Source organism: Bos grunniens, chromosome 4 (genome assembly GCF_055505025.1).
Source record: "Bos grunniens cultivar Pamir isolate PY7600 chromosome 4, Bosgru_T2T1.0, whole genome shotgun sequence".
NCBI lineage: Eukaryota > Metazoa > Chordata > Mammalia > Artiodactyla > Bovidae > Bos > Bos grunniens.
The window spans coordinates 52,541,818-52,560,105 of NC_141168.1; the positions used below are offsets into that span (position 1 = coordinate 52,541,818).

Consider the following 18,288-nt stretch of genomic DNA (forward strand, 5'->3'; position numbering starts at 1 on the left):
AAGATGTCCTGTATTGTCTCTTTTGGAACATTATTATAGTTAATATGAGATATTATGGAAAGGCTCAAATGATAAAGAATCTGCCTACAATTCAGGAGACCTGGGTTCCATCCCTGGGTTGGGAAAATCCCCTGGAGAAGGGAATAGCTACCTACTTCAGTATTGTGTCTGGAGAATTCTATGGGATGAGGGGTCTGGTGGGCTACAACCCATGGGGTTGTAAAGAGTCAGACACAACTGAGCAACAACACTTTAACTTTCTTTTTTTTTTCTTTCCTACCAAATGTAAAAAGAAAATTCAAGATATCCTATATTGTCTCTTTTGGAAGATAATTATGATTACTATGATATATTATGGAAATTATTAGTAGTATATAATAAGTTTATATTCTATTTTTTTCTGTTTATATTCTATTTTAGACTATTATTTTATGGAGCCAAAAATGGCTGTCCAAATGGCTGCAAATGAAGCCTGCTACCATGTTGTTTCTGGTTATATATTATACAAAAATTATGATAAGGCTTTTGACAGAAAGACTTTAAGAACTTTAATCTATGTATCTAAGTCACACATGGTATTATAACATATTTGATGCAGTCATTCTACTGTGGTGTTAGAGGACCAAGAAAATAGATGATCCTGCAGGAAAAACCCACACATCACGGAGACTTCTGGGTATTCAGAAATATGGCATTATCACCATGCTTTGCAACTTCTATACTCTCCAATTTATGTTATACAAATGACAAAGAAATGAATGATATTTATTTGAAGAACTACTTTTGAAATAGTCCAATGAATTTAGCCTAGTGAATCCTCTCATTCCCTTGAATACAAATTATATTATTTGCAGAAAAGATTTCTATTCTAGTATACAATGGTAATTGAAATTTATAGCCACTATCCTGTGGTGCTGGGATACTCTGCAAGATTTTCTAAATTGTCAAAGCCTAGGAAACATTTAGCAGACCTAATTGTCTTTTGTTGTATTTTCATTTGACTTTGATAAGGCAAATACTCAGTTAATTTTAGTTATTAAAATGTACCAGTGTGAGTCAGGATAAGCTAGGCTCTGCTGCAATAACAAATCAGCTCAAAGCTTCAGTGTCTTGACACAGTAAAGACTGATATCAGTTGCCCAAGCATACATTTCAATTATAGATTGACAGGACATTTTTCATAATTCTTAGAATTTGGAGATGCTCTTCATAATCCTCCAGAGATTTAGGATGATTGAGGGGCCACTGTGACTGGCCATGCTAAAAGGGAAAGGATCTTGCCCCAGGAAGTTGATGCTCACATCTGGGTGACATGTCACTTCCATTCATAACTCAATGGGCAGAACCACTCATATGGCCCCACCCAACCACAAGAGGGCTAGGAAATCTAATCCCATCATATGACCTGAAGCCAGACAATTGAATACATTTGGGCACAGCATTTTGACAATAATAGTGTCATTCTCTGAAAATTAAAACTAAAGTGTTGGTTTACTACACTGTAGGGAGTATAGAACATTAAAAGCAATTTGTCTTATTACTATATATCATATATATAATTATGATTACTGAGATAATCAGTGTTCAACATCTTCATATACAGAAACATAGTATGCAAATGTCATGGGGTACATTTGTAGATATACAGCAAATAATTAAGCATGACATGGAATTCTTTCTCAAAGTCTGATATGAATGCATATGTGCTTGCATAAAATAATTTGTCATTTTACTTACCAACCATGCTTTCACACTTTTTCAGAACTAACTTTTTGTTTTGCCTGTCACGTTTGCAATGCTGATGTTTTTCTCTGTGATGGTAAATATTTATTATAAAACTGAATGGCTCCTCTCCTCTCTCCCTTTTATATTTTGTCTGACAGCGCTTCCCAACAGAGGATCATCTGATGATTCATAGGCACAAGCATGAAATGACTTTGAAGTTTCCCTCAATAAAAACAGACAATATGTTATCAGGTAAGGAGCCATCAGGCAAAGAGGCTTGGGTGAGCAGATCAGCCACATGTGAGATACTTGTCCTGCGTAATAGAATGATTTTCCACTGGCAAATTCTGAGCCTTGAAAATATACATTTCTAAGATATAGCTGAGACTTAAAATAATGGTAAGAAGAAATGTAATCAGCTAATGTAGTGTTTACTAAAATAATTGGAACTCTATGACTTCTCATTTTTCTGTAATGTGAAATATTTATTGCTATGAAACTTGTATCCATGTATTTTTTTTAAATCACATATCTGTAATTACTCAAGCAACAAATATTAATTGAGTATTGGTAATGCACTCTGCATAAAAAGCAGAGACATTACTTTGTCAACAAAGGTCCATCTAGTCAAGGCTATGGTTTTTCCAGTAGTCATGTATGGATGTGAGAGTTGGACTATAAAGAAAGCTGAGCACCGAAGAATTGATGCTTTTGAACTGTGGTGTTAGAGAAGACTCTTGAGAATCCTTTGGACTGCAAGGAGATCCAACCAGTCCATCCTAAAGGAGATCAGTCCTGGGTGTTCATTGGAAGGACTGATGTTGAAGCTGAAACTCCAATACTTTGGCCACCTGATGCAAAGACCTGACTCATTTGAAAAGACCCTGATGCTGGGAAAGATTGAGAGTAGGAGGAGAAGGAGACAACAGAGGATGAGATGGTTGGATGGCATCACCAACTCAATGGACATGAGTTTGGGTAAACTCCAGGAGTTGGTGATGGACAGGGAGGCCTGGCATGCTGTGGTTCATGGGGTCACAAAGAGTGGGACATGACTGGTGACTGAACTGAACTGAACTGAATGCACTCTGCACCATTCTGAGTGCCATGGAGCCTCAAAGATTGATATGATTACTATTTTTGAGGATATCATAATGTAGTGTGTATGTGTGTATGTGTGTGAAAACTTAGCTAAAACGGAAGACTGTCCATGATACGTATCAAAAGAGCATTGTAAGGAAGAATGCTGTGTGACTTTTGTAGAAGGAGCTCTCTTTCTGGTTGAACTAATCAGTGAACGTTTCCTTAAGAAACAGTACCTGCTTCATAATTAGGAAATTAAATGAGATAATGATGGAAATATAGCGAGTACTCAGCAAATGTGAGCAGAAATAAATAAGGCTAATCTAGCAATTAATTGCCATTCTGTCCCATTTTGACAAAAGAGTGCCAGTTTTCTCACAAAGAGTGAGAAAACTTGAATTCTAGTCTGGCCAGATGACCTTGAGTAAGTTGGTGAACACTTCCGGGCTTCAGTTTCTTTTTCTATAAAATGGGAATGATTTTATCTGCTAAGATACAATGAAAGTATTAAGTGAAAGTATTTCATGAACCCAACAAGGGTAATTAAAGCATTTCCCTTCTTAGGCTAGAAATAATTTGCTCAAGCCGCTGTCTCCCTGGCATCGTGAAAAAAATGATACACCCATAAACATGTTTTAAAAGATATCAGAAGAGAAACTGACTGCCCAGGCAAAACTGGCTCCAATAATTGAGCATTTCTATGGCACTTAAATTTTACAAGTATTTTATTATCAGTATTATCAGTAAACCCTCTAAGAGTTTTGTCAGACAGGTTATTATTACAAGCCACATTTTACTGAAGAGGTGGAGGGACGTGGGAGAGGGAGCAGCTCTCCCAGACTCCCCAGTTCAGTTCAGTTTTGCGCAGTCACGTCAGACTCTGCGACCCCATGGACTGCAGCATGCCAGGCCTCCCAATAGGGCAGAAATAGAGCCCCTGATCCTGCATTTCTAACCCTCTGACCCACACCAGCTACTGCACTGTCAGGCTTCCTCAGTTGATGCATATGATCAAATACTTTCAGTGATGGGACCGCCCACACATGTTCACAATCCGGCCTGTACTTGTTAATAGTGCAGATGTACTATAGTTTGGAAGACTCCTGAGTTCAAAGGCAGCCTTTTCCTTCAACCCTCCCCCCACACCCTTCCCCGATACCTTTCTCAGTCTGTTTGTTTTCATTGAACTAGCTGGCTCTTCAGAAACAGCTTTGTCTTTCCTTAAGTCTAGAAACAGAGATGCAGAAACTCAAATTTCTAAGAATTATGAAAGCCTAGAAGGATTAGGAAGGGTGGTCTGTTCTTTTGTTTTGATCATTTATTAAGTTCAGTAGAGTCACATGTGGTGTTACCTTACAGTTCAACAATGAACATATATATGCAAATAGCAAGGCATTAGACTTTGGAATCCCCAATATTTTAAAATAATAAGTTCACCCTTTATTTTATCCCAAACAGGATCCTTAAAATAGGCTGCCTTGGGGTAGGGAGTGGTGAGTGAGTGTGAGGATGCTGTGCTTAGTCGCTCAGTCATGTTCCATTCTTTGCAACCCTATGGACTGTAGCCCGCCAGGCTCCTCTGTCCTTGGGAATCTCCACGCAAGAATACTGGAGTGGGTTGCAATGCCCTCCTCCAGGGATCTTCCCAACCCAGGGATCGAACCCAGGTCTCCCACATTGCAGGAGGATTCTTTACCATCTGAGCCATCAGGGAAGAGGGAATGGTGAATATCTGGAGATTTTCAGAGATAGAGATAAGAATTACTCTAGTGTCTCTCAGACAGACCGCTAGGGTGACCCTAAAGGGAGCCCCATCTGAAGGTCTGAAAAAAAAGCTAAAGATGTGTGAACATGTCTATAGATTTTCTATAATCAGATTTTTGATGAAGGTCTTGCAGCTTTTCAGTCATTCCTACCAGATTCTTACTAGTTTGATAAGAATTGTTGCTGGTGATAATTGGCATTGTCAGATGGAAAACTATTGACAGAAAAGTCACTCTGATTTTTATTATATTGAACTTGGAATAAGAAAATGAAGAGAGAAATAAATGAGGAAAAACAGCATGAATAATATAAAGGTATATATTTTTTTTGCTTTCTCAGGTTTTATGTTGAAGCTGGTAGGAGGCCATTTCATACTCCCAATGAAATTGAGTGTTAAATTTTAAAATGTGCTACCCACACTGCATGTTTGTAATCTTGCAGAATTTTCTTGCTGGAACAAAATGCAGAGCTCTTCAGTCCAACTCCAGGGGTTGAGGTCAACTACACATCATATGTCAATTTGTCCGCAGTGAATTGTAATAGGCTATTTACTGGGTATTTTTGCCTTGCTATTTTTTCTCAAGAAAGTCTTTATATATATTTATCTCAAACACAGTTTTAGCATACTAGATTATGATTGTAAATATGATTGAAATTTTATTTGTGTATATCTTGATTACTTGGATTTGAATTTATCAAAAGTTTCAGAATATATTTTTATTAAAATATGTTCATTAAGATTTTATTTCTTAATGTCCCTTAAGCCTATTTTGTGGCCTCTCATAAAGATTAATAATTTTGTACAGCTTGAAATATAGTAAAAATAAAAATAGTATAAATCAAATCTTAAATCAGTGAGTGTCATCAGGGCAAAAATGTTTAAGTCCCTCCTGGGCTATTTTTTTTTCAAGCAATATTCGATTATATAGAATTTTATTTCAGATGAATAGGAATTTGACATATATTAAGGAGATAATGTATGGTAGGTATGTTTATCACTGATTTCAGGATATCTGGCTAACCTAAATTTTTGGAAAATCACTTCATCCTTCCTTAATTGCAAATATTGCAGTTAGGGAAGTTATTAAGATACCACAGATATATTCTTCATGGATGAATATCCAAAGAATTGTAAGATCTGAAATAATTTCATAGCTTTGCCATAGAGCCCATTTTATTTAGGGCGGGTAGAATTTACTACTCAAAATGACTGTAAACAATCTTTGACACACCACAAGTCAGGTTAATACCAGTGGCAGTCATGGTGTTTTATGAAGATGAGTCTGCTCTTATGGGTGGAGAGTAAACATAAAACCTTTCTTTCTAAGGGGTCAGTACTAGTAGGGACATGAATAGGAGTGGTGGTGTTGGCTTCCGAGGGCAAAGACTCCCATCCCCTCCCACCTTGGTCCTTCCACCCTTATTTGGGCCATATGATACACATCCAGAGTTCCTGATGTGATCAGGGGCATGAATCATTCCCTTTAGCTATTCTTAATCTGATAGGTGGTAATTTCTTGGTGAGGAAAGTGGTGATAGCAAAGGTTTTTAGGTGCCAAGTTTGAAATGGGAATCTACTGAGGACAGTAATTACCAACTACCACATCACATCAGATCTATCTGGTTTGCAAATGATGATCAAATTTCAGTATTAGAGATACTGAAGCATTAGAGATATGTGTTTGGGTCTGCATTAATGGTTTTATGGCTTGGTATCCTGGAATTCCCCCGTCTTGCCCTATCAAACATCCCCACCTCCAATTTTTACAGGGTTCCCAGGTTCTGCACAGGGGAAAGACAGAATAGGAATCAAAGTGCAACTTTGTAGCTGAACAAATAATAAGCGGATAATACTCTAAATGAGAACTCTGTGTGTATGTGTTGTGTGTTGTGGATTGACCTAGAAGATGATCGATTTTGTTTCATTAAAGGGAAGATGAAGTTCAAGAGTATCACAGACCTTTCCCAAAAGGTAAAGCCCTATCAACACTCAGGTGGGAAACCTGAGAAAGAGACACAGAGACTGCCTTGAAATGCCTGGTCAGTTCCCCCGCTAGACATCTTAATCCGATTAATGCTGCAGGCAAAGGGGCTGTGCTTGTAGAAAAGTTAGGACTGGCACCCTCTGAGGTGTAGAAAGAGGATCTGAAGCTGCCTCTTCACCACCATTCATTTATTTAACAAACATTTGATGAGTGCCTGCAAGGATCCTATTGTGCTGGGTGCTGGGGATGTGGCATTGAACCAGACAGATGAAGTTGCTCTTCCATAGAGCTGACTTTACGCTATTGAGAGTGGGGAGAAAGAGACATAATAGACAAACAAAACAAAACAACCCCTTGCCCCCAGATAAATAAATAAGAAAATATCAGTTAGGGACAAGTACTCTGATGAAGATAAAAATATGATAGGGTGACATCAGTGGCCAGCAGGCTGTCTGAAGGGAGGTCAGGAAAGGCCATTTCCGGATGGATATGGCATTTCAGCCAAGACCAGTGTTCAGTACTTTCTCTCTGACCTCTGAGTGTGGTGGGGCTGGAAGTGGTAAAACCCCAATACCAGAGGCGGTGCAGCTGACTGTGTCTTGTACTGACACACAGAGGAGAGGTGAGAGAGACTGGCTTCTTCCTCTCATCTTCCTTGTATAAAGGACACTATAACCCTTCAGAACCCAGCTGAGATCTGGATTAGGTCTACAAGTACAGCCTAGTTCCAGATTCAGAACCTAATTCTTACTGTGGAGAAAGCAAAATGTTTTCAGTGAAGTAGAACTTTTGTTTCCAAGAGACTGTAATCAACCAGACAATCTCAGAATCTGAATCTACTGCCCAGGGCTCTTTGCTGTAAACCCTACTTAACAATCCAAGAACATTTTAATAGGAAAGTCAGAGGAAAGGTGACGTATTACTGCAAATTCTTTTCGGAATGAACTGGGATATAAAAAGTAAATAAATCACACACATGCATACACACACACACACACACACAGCCCATACTTCCCTTCTTTCTCTTCCATCAGTGGTAAAGTTACATAATTTCTCACTATGGAAATCAATCAGATCTTCATGGAACAGAGGGTGGTGGAGATGGCTTGCACCAGAGGGCAGCATGATAATAGCAATAGCTACCGCTTATTGCCGTATCTTATGCCAGTAATTGTGGCCCCTGCTTTATATACACTGTCATTTAATCCTGGTCACTTCTTTTTTTCATATGAGTGAAAAACATCAAGAGGATAAGCAATTTGTTCAAAGTCCCTGTCTATATTTTTCTTACTATACATCTAGATTTGGTGAGATATGCCTATTATTTTTAGCATATTTCAGTCTGAGATTTATGTTTGGATATAAGTCTATGAACTGCTTTTTATTATATTATTGATTTATCTCTTCAGTAGTCATCAAATGGAAGGAAGAGTCAAACATTTTTAGAAGGAAATTATAACAATGCATTAGCAGTTAGAGGAATGAAGAGGTGCATTTTTAAGTCAGATTTTCTCATCCACTGTGATAAGTTGCTATTGACATCTAGGCTATGTCAGCTTGTCATTCATGTTTTTAATTGGTCAAGCAAAGTAGAATTTTAAAAATTCACCTGAATATGTCAGAGGCCTTGATCGAAACTCTCCTTTTATATAAGAAAAATTGACTTCTAGTCTATTTAATCTGGAACCCAATTCCTTTTGACAAAGAGTGTAGAAGAACTCAGGCAATTAGTGACTAAGTGAAAGCATTAAGCTTTGGATTCCACTATTCAGGGCAGATTTTGACCCCTTCATTTACGTGGCCAGCAAAGACGTGGTTTCAGTGTTAGTAACACTTTTTACTGGCTTAGCTCCTCTAAACGGAATTAAAATTATGACTTAATGGCTGTTGGAACACTTAGGGTTAGGCCATGGCTGATAGTATGCAGGTGTGGAAAATATACTTGTATTTTTAAATCCATACCACTGTCTTCTGGAACCATGTGTTGTAAGAGATGCCCTTATCAGAGCATGCTCTGGTTGACTCATATCCTCTCTAAGGGTGTCTAGTCCACCAGCTCTCTACCTTGACAGTAAATGGATTGCAGCATGCTAGCCAAGAGTGTGAGAGTGTGTCTCACCTCTTACTGATCTGGATCACCCCAGTCCAGGTCAGTTTTTAAGTATCCCACAGCTATCGTTAAAAGCCAGAGTTGCTTTGGTTTGTCCCATAGGAGCACTGCCTCTTGGGACAGATGTCAGTGTCACTGAGAGGACCCTATTGCTCCTATTGTATATTCACACTCAATAAAAGGCACATTTGTTGCAAAGAAGCCTGTCTAGAATTCTGTGGAATTCTGTCAGTTGTTACTGATTATTGCTCTTATGAAGGATCATGTATTTTAAAATTCATTTAATGCAAACTTTCTTAACTAGAACTCTATTAAAATGCAGGTAAAGGATAAGAATATTTCTATGAAAGCATTGGTTGAAAATAGTGGGATAAATCTGACTATAAAAAGAATATTAAAAATCTCTAAGAGAGATGCCTTTTTTGAGAACACTGCTGCTACTGCTAAGTCACTTCAGTCGTGTCCGACTCTGTGAGACCCCATAGACGGCAGCCCACCAGGCTCCCCTGTCCCTGGGATTCTCCAGGCAAGAACACTGGAGTGGATTGCCATTTCCTCCTCCAATGCATGAAAGTGAAAAGTGAAAGTGAAGTCGCTCAGTCGTGTCCAACTCTTCGAGACCCCATGGACTGCAGCCTACCAGGCTCCTCCATCCATGGGATTTTCCAGGCAAAAGTACTGGAGTGGGGTGCCATTGCCTTAACTCTTACTAAAATAGATAGGCTACTTCTAATATTTTTCTCTATTGATTTGAGCAGATTCTTAAGGAATTCCATTAAGCCATATTTTGTTGGCTGAAATTGAGTCACACAAATTATAAAAATGCATTGCCTTTTAAAAAATACCCTACAGTTAGAATGATCACTAGTTCAAACTGATCTTTCTAATAACTTGTCTGAATAAGTGAGGCTTTTATAGTATCAATTTAATACAGAATGATATAAAATTACTTTATAGAGTCCTTTAGTAATACCATAACTGAGATTATCAGACCAATAGGAAAAAAATTTTTGCTTAGGTGACTCACATTTTTTCTCCTCTGGTATATGATGGGAAATCTGCTTTTCCTTTTTTCTTAAATTGATGACTTGTCATCTTGCCTTTTTTATCATAAAAAAATGAAACATAGACAGCCATATAACTCAAACACAGCTCTGAAACTGAATAAAGTAGCAACCTATTATTAAATGTAAACCAGACTAAACACTTTTTTATTTTTTTTATTTTTATTTTTTTCTGTTGAGACAGTTTTATTCTCAGCAAAATACACATGTACACATATACTATGACAGCAATTTTAAACTTTAAAATATATAGAAATTTCTTAGGGAAAAAAAAGGGGGACTTCTCTGGTCATCCAGTGGTTAGAACTTGGCGCGTCTAAGAATTGGGTTTCATGCTTTAGCTTTGTGCTTGTCATTTAGTCTTTGGAATAATCATATTTGCTGGGGCTGAAGCACTTGATGGTAGGCAGACTATGGATTGATTGAAAACTTAGTGAATTGCTTTTTTTTCCTAATATTTCTAGCCATACACTTGTGGTCCTTCCCAGGTGAGATGTAATGTGATGCAAGATTTTTTATCATAGAAATGATGGGTAAATTCCTAACTCATAATGCCACATTTGTGATCCTTTTCCTGGAAGATGGGCAAATAGAGCCTCTGCTCTATTGGCAAATGTCCTTTACTGAGCTATTTACAGAGGCAGTGATTTTATGAGAAGATGCTCCATTTTCAAGAAATAGACTCATCATTCCAGGAAGGGCAGTAGATATTGAAATATGACAAACTTTACAAAAGATATTTTATCCCTTTTGGTGCAAATCTTTCTTGTCTGGTTGGTAAATATATCCCCAAGGATGCTTGAGAGGAGTAGAAGAGGCTATGATTTCTTGCTTGCACTGGCCCTGGGTGTCTAGGTCTCCTGAGACCTTGGCTTGATGTGCTCTTGGTAGACTGTGAGAAGGTGGCGCACAAGCTGCAGCTCCAATGCAGATTTACAAAGGTTATAGCTACAACTCAGGTAGCATTCAGACTCAAAAACTACTAACTTTTAGTTTGAGATTTGGGATTGAGAGTCTCCATCTTGCATTCAGATGGTCCCCACTGGAGTAAAAGCACTAAAAGAAAGGAGAGCAGAAGTCCTTAAATGATCATGTCAACTCTGAGTTCTGAGTGGAACCAGTTCCTATAAATCCTTGGAGTTTAACTCATCACTACTGAACACACCTTCGATATTATCCACAGATAGAGCATCAGTCACTGTTATTCAGGACGTAGAAACTGCTGCCGCTATAGATAACTGGTGCATGCTCTTGGTTCTAAATAAGGCATAGATTACAAGAATTTTAACTTTGGCCATGGATATTACTCACTTATTTCTGGTCTGATCTCAGCTGGAATAGTTACTTGACAAGGCATTCATGTGGCCAAGAAACTCTGCCTCTTTTATTTAAGCTGCTGATAGATTTAGCTGTTCCCTCTTTTGAAGATTTGCACATTTCCTGGCTTACTTGGAACTGGTACCATGTGGGATCAAAGATGACTTGAGACCCTGTATTAATTCTAATAAATGTTAAAACAAAAGTTAAGCTCCATTTTCTGGTTCCTGTTGTAACTGGAAAGAATAGCTCATTCACAAGAAGAGAATGAATTAAATATTCAGAACAGTGTGCCTTATCTATTCCAAATGTGAATATAGATAAATGTTTTGCCTTCCCTTCACTCTTATCATACAGCAAAGAAAGTCACATTTGGTAACAACTCTGGGGCCCTCCTCTGGGTCTTTGGATCTGGGGAGGAGGGGGCCAGCTGTCTTTACTGCCCATGGCTCCTCTTGTTCCACAGCTTGGTCTCCCTGTTGCTGCAGAGATGTTCATCATGATGGATGGCGCTGTTGCTACCCTGTACCATGCTCCTTCAGTCTCCTTTGTTGATGTATGTGGGTGTATGTGGGTATCTGGGAATAATTTTGCTTTAGCAAAGATAGAAAACATCTCTCAACTTTGCTTGGGGCTTGGATCCCCAAATGCCAACCTGAATTCAATTTTATGGACCATCTCATGAACTTGTCCCAGAGTTCAGGAGTCTTATAGAGCTTCTAGGATTACTATTCTTTTTACCCAGAATCATGGCCCTCAACTTGTAAATCTCCAACATAGAAGCATAGAGAAATAAAAGGAAAAATAAAACCTGGCAAACTAAATTCCTATTGATGACAAGTGGTCTAATATTTCAGTTCTGTTATGTGATACTTTCTCAGGTTTTTTAGTCACAAAAATGTTCTTTCTGGATAGTGAAGAGCCTGTAGGCTTGTAGTATAGTAGTATAGTTCTATTGTGTGAAGGATATAAATGATTCCAAGATATTTCAGAAGAACCAAGGATTTTAAGGATTGTTCATTACCAATACAATTATATGACTCTCTTTCTAAGTGGTGCCCAAGGTGAGTTTCAGTTTCCTTGTAAGTAAAATGGAAGAAGTAATTTTTACCTAATGTGGTTGGTGTGAAAATTAATGAAATGATGCAACAAAATACTTAGCAGTATGTTTGGCATGGAACAGTGTGAAAGGATTAGTTACTCAGTCTTTTCCTACTCTTTGCGACCCCATGGACTAAAACCCGCCAGGCTCCTCTGTCCATGGAATTCTCTAGGCAAGAATACTGGAGTGTATTGCAATTCCCTTCTCCATGGGATCTTCCCGACCCAGGGATTGAACCTGGGTCTCCTGCATGGCAGGCAGATTATTTACAGTTTGGAATGGAATAACCACCCAATAAATGTACAGCTATACACATGAACACACACACACTTTTATTTCCACTCTCGGTTCTTGTCCACTTACACCCTCTGTTTATAAAACTCTGCTAGCCCTTACTCTGGCCCAATTTCTAGTATCTAACCAGTTGTTACTGGTGTTCCTGTCCTACTGTTCTTTATATGGTCATATGTATCTTTGACCTACTACAGTGACTTTCGAGGGAACCCAGTTATGGTGGTGATTTTATGATTCAAACCTTGTTTGAAAGATGATGAGCATGTCCAGAGAATGTAGGTAATTTTCCCTAAATCACACGATTATCAAATCTAGATTTCTGAGTTGTCAGTGTTGTCTTTTACTCTTGTACCCAAGACCTTTGGACCTATAAGGAGAGTCTGGGCAAAGCATGGGGTTTAGATTGAGAAAGGATTATGGTCATAGGTAAGAGAGGACTTAATAGTGATAAGATGGTTATAAATCATGTGACCTTGTGCAAAGTAGTTATTTCTCCTGTTTTAAAATAATATGTACCCTGCTTACCTCATAGGATCTTGTGAGATCTGAGTCTAGACAATGTGGGTGAAAATGTTTGTGAACTGCAAAATGCTGCATAAATACTAATTTTCTTATAAACACATAACACTGTGTGGTATATATAACTGTTATAGATATGTATGGATATGTAGGTATATGTGTCCATGCGTGCTAAGTTGCTTCAGTTGTTGCTAAGTTGCTCTTTGTGACCCTACGGACTGTAGACTGCCAGGCTCCTCTGTCCCTGGGATTCTCCAGATAACAATTTTGGAGTGGATTGCCATGCTGTCCTCCAGGGGATCTTCCCAACCTAGGGATCAAACCCATATCTCTTATGTCTCCTGCATTGGCAGGAAGATTCTTTGATGCTAGTGCCACTAGGGAAGCCCATGTAGGAATATATGTATAGCTTAATACATGAATGTACATTTTAATAAAACCATTTTTAGCAAAACCCAATCCTTTGCATATCTTTTATCTGTATTGTCCAATTTATAATCATCTGGCTCTCCTACTGGCTCTCCATGTACTACAAAGGGAGCTCAGTATCTTGGAGAGTAGACTAAGAATGGGGAAGAATGCAGGTAGATATTTTGTTGCATTTGAATCCAAGTCAACCATTTGGGTCTTTAACAGGTAGGAAAGCCCCATGCCCATAGTGTATCAGGAGACATTGCCTTGGAAAGGCTCATTAAATGGAAATATCAAGTCTTTTTCAGCTTCATAGATATTAAGATTATTCTTTGACTTTCAGTGGATAATTTACTAAAATTAACTACTTTCTTTATGATTTAGAAAATGAAATAGGATTCTAGTTTCTGGTCATATAGGAACATATAAAGAGGATGCTGCAACTGCAATTTCATTGCAACTTGGGGACCTTCTGCAGTTGACTGGTATTGATGACTTAGAGGACTGTCCAGAAAGAGATTTGAGGCTGAATGTCGATTGCTGGACAAGTGTAATCCATCTAGCAGTGTCTGCCATAGACTCAGATGGGAATAATGCATGTACATAATGGAAATGGCACCAAGCCCTTGGTTATAATACCAGGGTTGCTACATCTACCCGGAAGATCTTGAATAAGACCCTTACTCACTCAGAGCTTCAGTTTTCTTCACTTGCAAAACAATTGACATGGCCAGGCTTCCCACTGGGAAGTGGTCCTCTCTGTTTTTTTTAATTTTCTGTTACTGAGAGAAGTGCAGTTAACACAATTTTATTCTTGTTCATGCAAGTATACTTTTTACTAGGAATATAACTATCTTTAATAATTACAAAAGTGTGATTCTACCCTGCTTACTTGTAGGATCTTGTGAGACCTAGAGTCTAGAGAATGTGTACATAATATTAAGACACAAACAGTGGCTTCAGATCCTCCAGTTTTTGAAGTAGTAAACTCTCCAGACCATCAAGAATATGAAAGAAATTCTATTCCTTTTTAAATGTCTTCTCTGAACATTCTTTTGGCTATAGCAGAGGAAAATAAAATTAATAATTTTTGAGAGATGGAAGCTGAATGTGTTTGTCTTGGAACCATTCATCATCCTTCTGTGACTCTCAAAATGACAGAGAGAATTGCTAAATCTTTATTCTCCATTAAGAAAAAGGAATCAAATAAGTGCTTCCCTCTTTTTGTTTAATATAAACATTTATTAAATATTTTATCCTCCCAGCTCCCTAAAGTCAGGCTTAACATTGACTCTAGATTTTTGGGGGCCTTATTTTAGCAAAATTGTTTTTTCCAATTAAAAAGTTCTACACATTGCAACATGTATTCAAATGATATGAACCCCAGAAAGTCAACAGTGGCATCTCCTCACCTGAAGTTTTCCAGAGGGAACCCCTACACATCATATTCTTTCTCTGGGCTTTATGGTTTTATTTTATTCCATATTCTAATTTTATGTAAAGGGCTGGAAAGTTATGGATTGCCACTCGGCATCGTCATTAAGGCTAGTGGAGGGGATTAGTGAATTTAGGTCGTGCATGCCATTGGCTTTTGAGGAAAAGATTCCCTGTCTAATCACTTGGTCTTTGTTTTCAGATCAAACTCCAACCCCAACGAGATTCCTGAAGAACTGCGAGGAGGTGGGGCTCTTCAGTGAGTTGGACTGCTCCCTAGAGCATGAGTTCAGGAAGGCTCAGGAGGAAGAGAGCAGCAAGCGGGTAGGTTCACTTGGATGCCTGGACAAGTGTTTTCTCTAGTACCTGCTAGACACGTCTGTGTTGAAACTAGGTGGCATTGTTGTGCTGATGTGGCTCTAAAACAGCATTTTATCCATTTACAAGTGCTTTATGTTTTTTTTTTTTTTTAATGGATGAATCTCTGGTTGTGGTAGAAAAATCATGGGAAAAGCAGATTATATGAAATATGGAATTCAAGCCAAAAATTATCCTGATTTTTTTTTTTAATTGGAGGGTAATTGCTTTATAGTGTTGTGGTGGTCTCTGCCATACATCAGCATGGATCATAATTATTCTTGACTTGAGTCAGATAAACTCATGGAATTTTCCATTCAAAACTAGTTGTTTTACTTTGCTGAATAATAGCAAGATTTGTATGGGTGGTAAGTGCAGAAGACAGGGACCAGAGGGTAAGATGACAAGTGAAGGATCATAGCAGTAGGAGAGAGGATTTCATCTGATCTTGACCCAGGCTATAACTGTCTGATTTCTGTCATCTTCCTGGTGTCTGTTTACTGCATTTCACAGTTCCTTCTTGGTCATAGTATCGTGTATTTGTTGTTGTTGAAAATAATAGGTTTACTATAAGTGTGCATTATTTGTTCTTACAAATGTAGAAAATCTACTTTATGAATCCCTCCAGAATATACTCTTTTTTTTATTGTTGTGTTGGCATTTAAAAATCACTGTATCAGATTAAGGAAAAGAAATGGAGGCACAAGTAAATAAGATAATGAAGCTTTTTAGTATTTTTTAGTTTGTTTTTATAGACCATTATTGAATGCCCACAATGTCCTAAACAACAAATTAGACATATCCTGTGACCAGAGACTTAAACTGTGAAAGCTGGTTGAAAGGAGGTACCAGCTACATTGTAATGGATTCTGAATTTCCAGCTGTTCCATCCAGAGAAGAAATTTTAAAAGGCTCTGATATTTCTCTAAGTGTTTCAAAACCTTTGAATCTCCCTCTATGTGAAATTATAATAATCCCTCTCCACCAGATTTTTCATGTCACATTCTCACATCACAATAGCCAAGGGTCTGTATTCAGTCTGTATTGCTTTAGGAAAAATCCTGAAAATAGGTTACAAGAGGGATATAAAATCTCAAGCAACTCATTTTATTTATAATTAGTTATTCATACTTGACCATCTCCTACTTCCCCAGCCCCAACCCAGTGGTGAAGGGCCTTTTTTTTCTTTTTTTAAAACAAACACTTATTTAGCACTTATTTGCCAGATGCTGTTCTGAGTACTTAAAATTTTTAACTAAATAAAAATAGAAGGCATGCATTCTATATTTCATTGCAATAGAAATAGATTTTTAAAAACCATAAAAATAGCAAGGAAGAGAGGAACAAAAAAGTCTAGTAAATTTACTCTGGTTGAGTAATAAATTTAGCTCTCCTGATGGACATGACATATGTAGACAACTGAGAGATTAAGTTCATTCATTCCTTGAGATAGTTAAGATTGGCTTCTTCCGAACTGTAAGTAAGGTGTATACTTGGTCCATATTGTCTTCATTCTGACAGGAGGGTTTTAGTCAAGTGTATGCCCTTGATTTTCTTGAAGATATTTACCAAGAACAGCAGCTTTAGAAGCCCATGATGGGCTTGTGGTTTTAGATCTTCTTTGCATAGTACTCACCATCTCCTATATGAAGCCCCAGGGGAGGAAATTCTTACAGATCTGAATTCCAGGAAATGGTTTGCTTCCCCTGAGGAACCGAAATATTTTCTCCTTGTGGACATGAGAATTCTTAAACCAGTTCTGTTTCTCTTTTTGCTTTGACTGCTTGATTAACACGAGGCCAAACTGACTGTTTTAACTTTGAGAACTTTTTAGAACACGGTAATGAGCATTTTACTTCCCCACAGACTAGACTTTCAGTTCCAGTTTATATTTCCTCTGGTCCCAGTTTTTAATGTAGAATGACATTTTCATGATCTACGTTTTTTTGTGTGTGTGTGAGTTGCTTTTGAGTCTCTGCGAGTTGACTACAAAAAAGTGTTAAAATATTCAGGCAAACAAAGTTGAGGAGGACTACTGCCATTGAAGAACTATGTTTTTCTTCTCTTTCCAATGTTGCTCTTAGCAACATTAGTCATGTGATGACTTTGAGAAGGGTATGTGGGTGGGGGATCCTGCAGCCAGCTTCCCCCATGGTTTTGGGGTGGGCCCCTCAGATGACCAGTGTCTCACACCCCAACTTCACTTGCACGCACTGGAAGTTGGAAAGCATTCAGACTGTCGAAGTTTGTTATTCCACTGCCTTGTTCAAACCAGTGGGCCAAATCCAGCCTCAGTGGCCATGACTACACAAGTAGGCACTTTCTTGAGGCCTGAGGCAGGGTGACTCATCCAACGGCCAAATGAGCTGTGTTGGTGACTTCTTGTGTATGTTGGTGTGTTGGTGATTTCCTTGGAAGCCACATGATGGGGAAATGAGGAGTAGGAGATGCTCTCTCATCTGCCAACATATTTCTACTCATCCCTTCATCCACATTTCTCCAGCTTCCAGCATTCTTGGCACACTGTCACCACCAGCTCCTGCTTCATTTATTTGTTCCCCACTTGAATAGTAGGAATACAAGTTCTTTTTTAAAAAATATCTTTTGGTTGGCAGGCGTGTGGGATCTTAGATCCCTGATGAGGGCGTAAACCTGTGCTCCCAGTATTGGAAGCATGGAGTCTTAAACAACAAACCCCCAGGGAAGTCCTGGAATACAAGTTCTTTTTTCAGGGCATACCTTGTCATCATTAAGTTCTGTCTCCTCCTTCGTCCCATTTGCTGCACATTCAGATAACAATTGCTTTTTAATTCTACATTTCAACTCTCTTTGAATTTATTTTCCTCTGAGACTGTTAATAGAAGATTTGCATTAGTTCCCTCATGCTAAATCACTTCAGTCGTGTCTGAGTCTTTGTGATCCTATGGACCATAGGCTTCCAGGCTCCTCTGTCCATGGGATTCCCCAGGCAAGAATGGAGTGGGTTGCCAGCCCTCTTCCAGGGGATTCTCCCAACCCAGGGATCAAACCCATGTCTCTTATGTCTCCTGCATTGGCAGGTGGGTTCTTTACCACTAGCGCCACTTGGGAAACCCATTAGTTCCCTCAGCGAGTTTTATTTTG

The 18,288-nt window shown here is 38.5% G+C and overlaps 1 protein-coding gene across 16 annotated transcripts in view; it reads left to right on the forward strand.

The window, feature by feature from the left end:
• The window catches only part of CREB5 (cAMP responsive element binding protein 5), a 489,069-nt gene that overhangs the window by 132,075 nt on the left and 338,706 nt on the right, over positions 1 to 18,288 (forward strand). For all 16 annotated transcript variants that reach the window (XR_015162484.1, XR_015162487.1, XR_015162485.1 and 13 more), the window contains 2 exons: positions 1,884 to 1,977; positions 15,011 to 15,132. Coding sequence is in view for 13 of the 16 variants with exons in the window: in XM_086396401.1 (XP_086252527.1) it covers positions 1,884 to 1,977; positions 15,011 to 15,132 (216 nt within the window). In the remaining 3 variants the exon portion in view is untranslated. The remainder of the gene's footprint in view (positions 1 to 1,883; positions 1,978 to 15,010; positions 15,133 to 18,288) is intronic.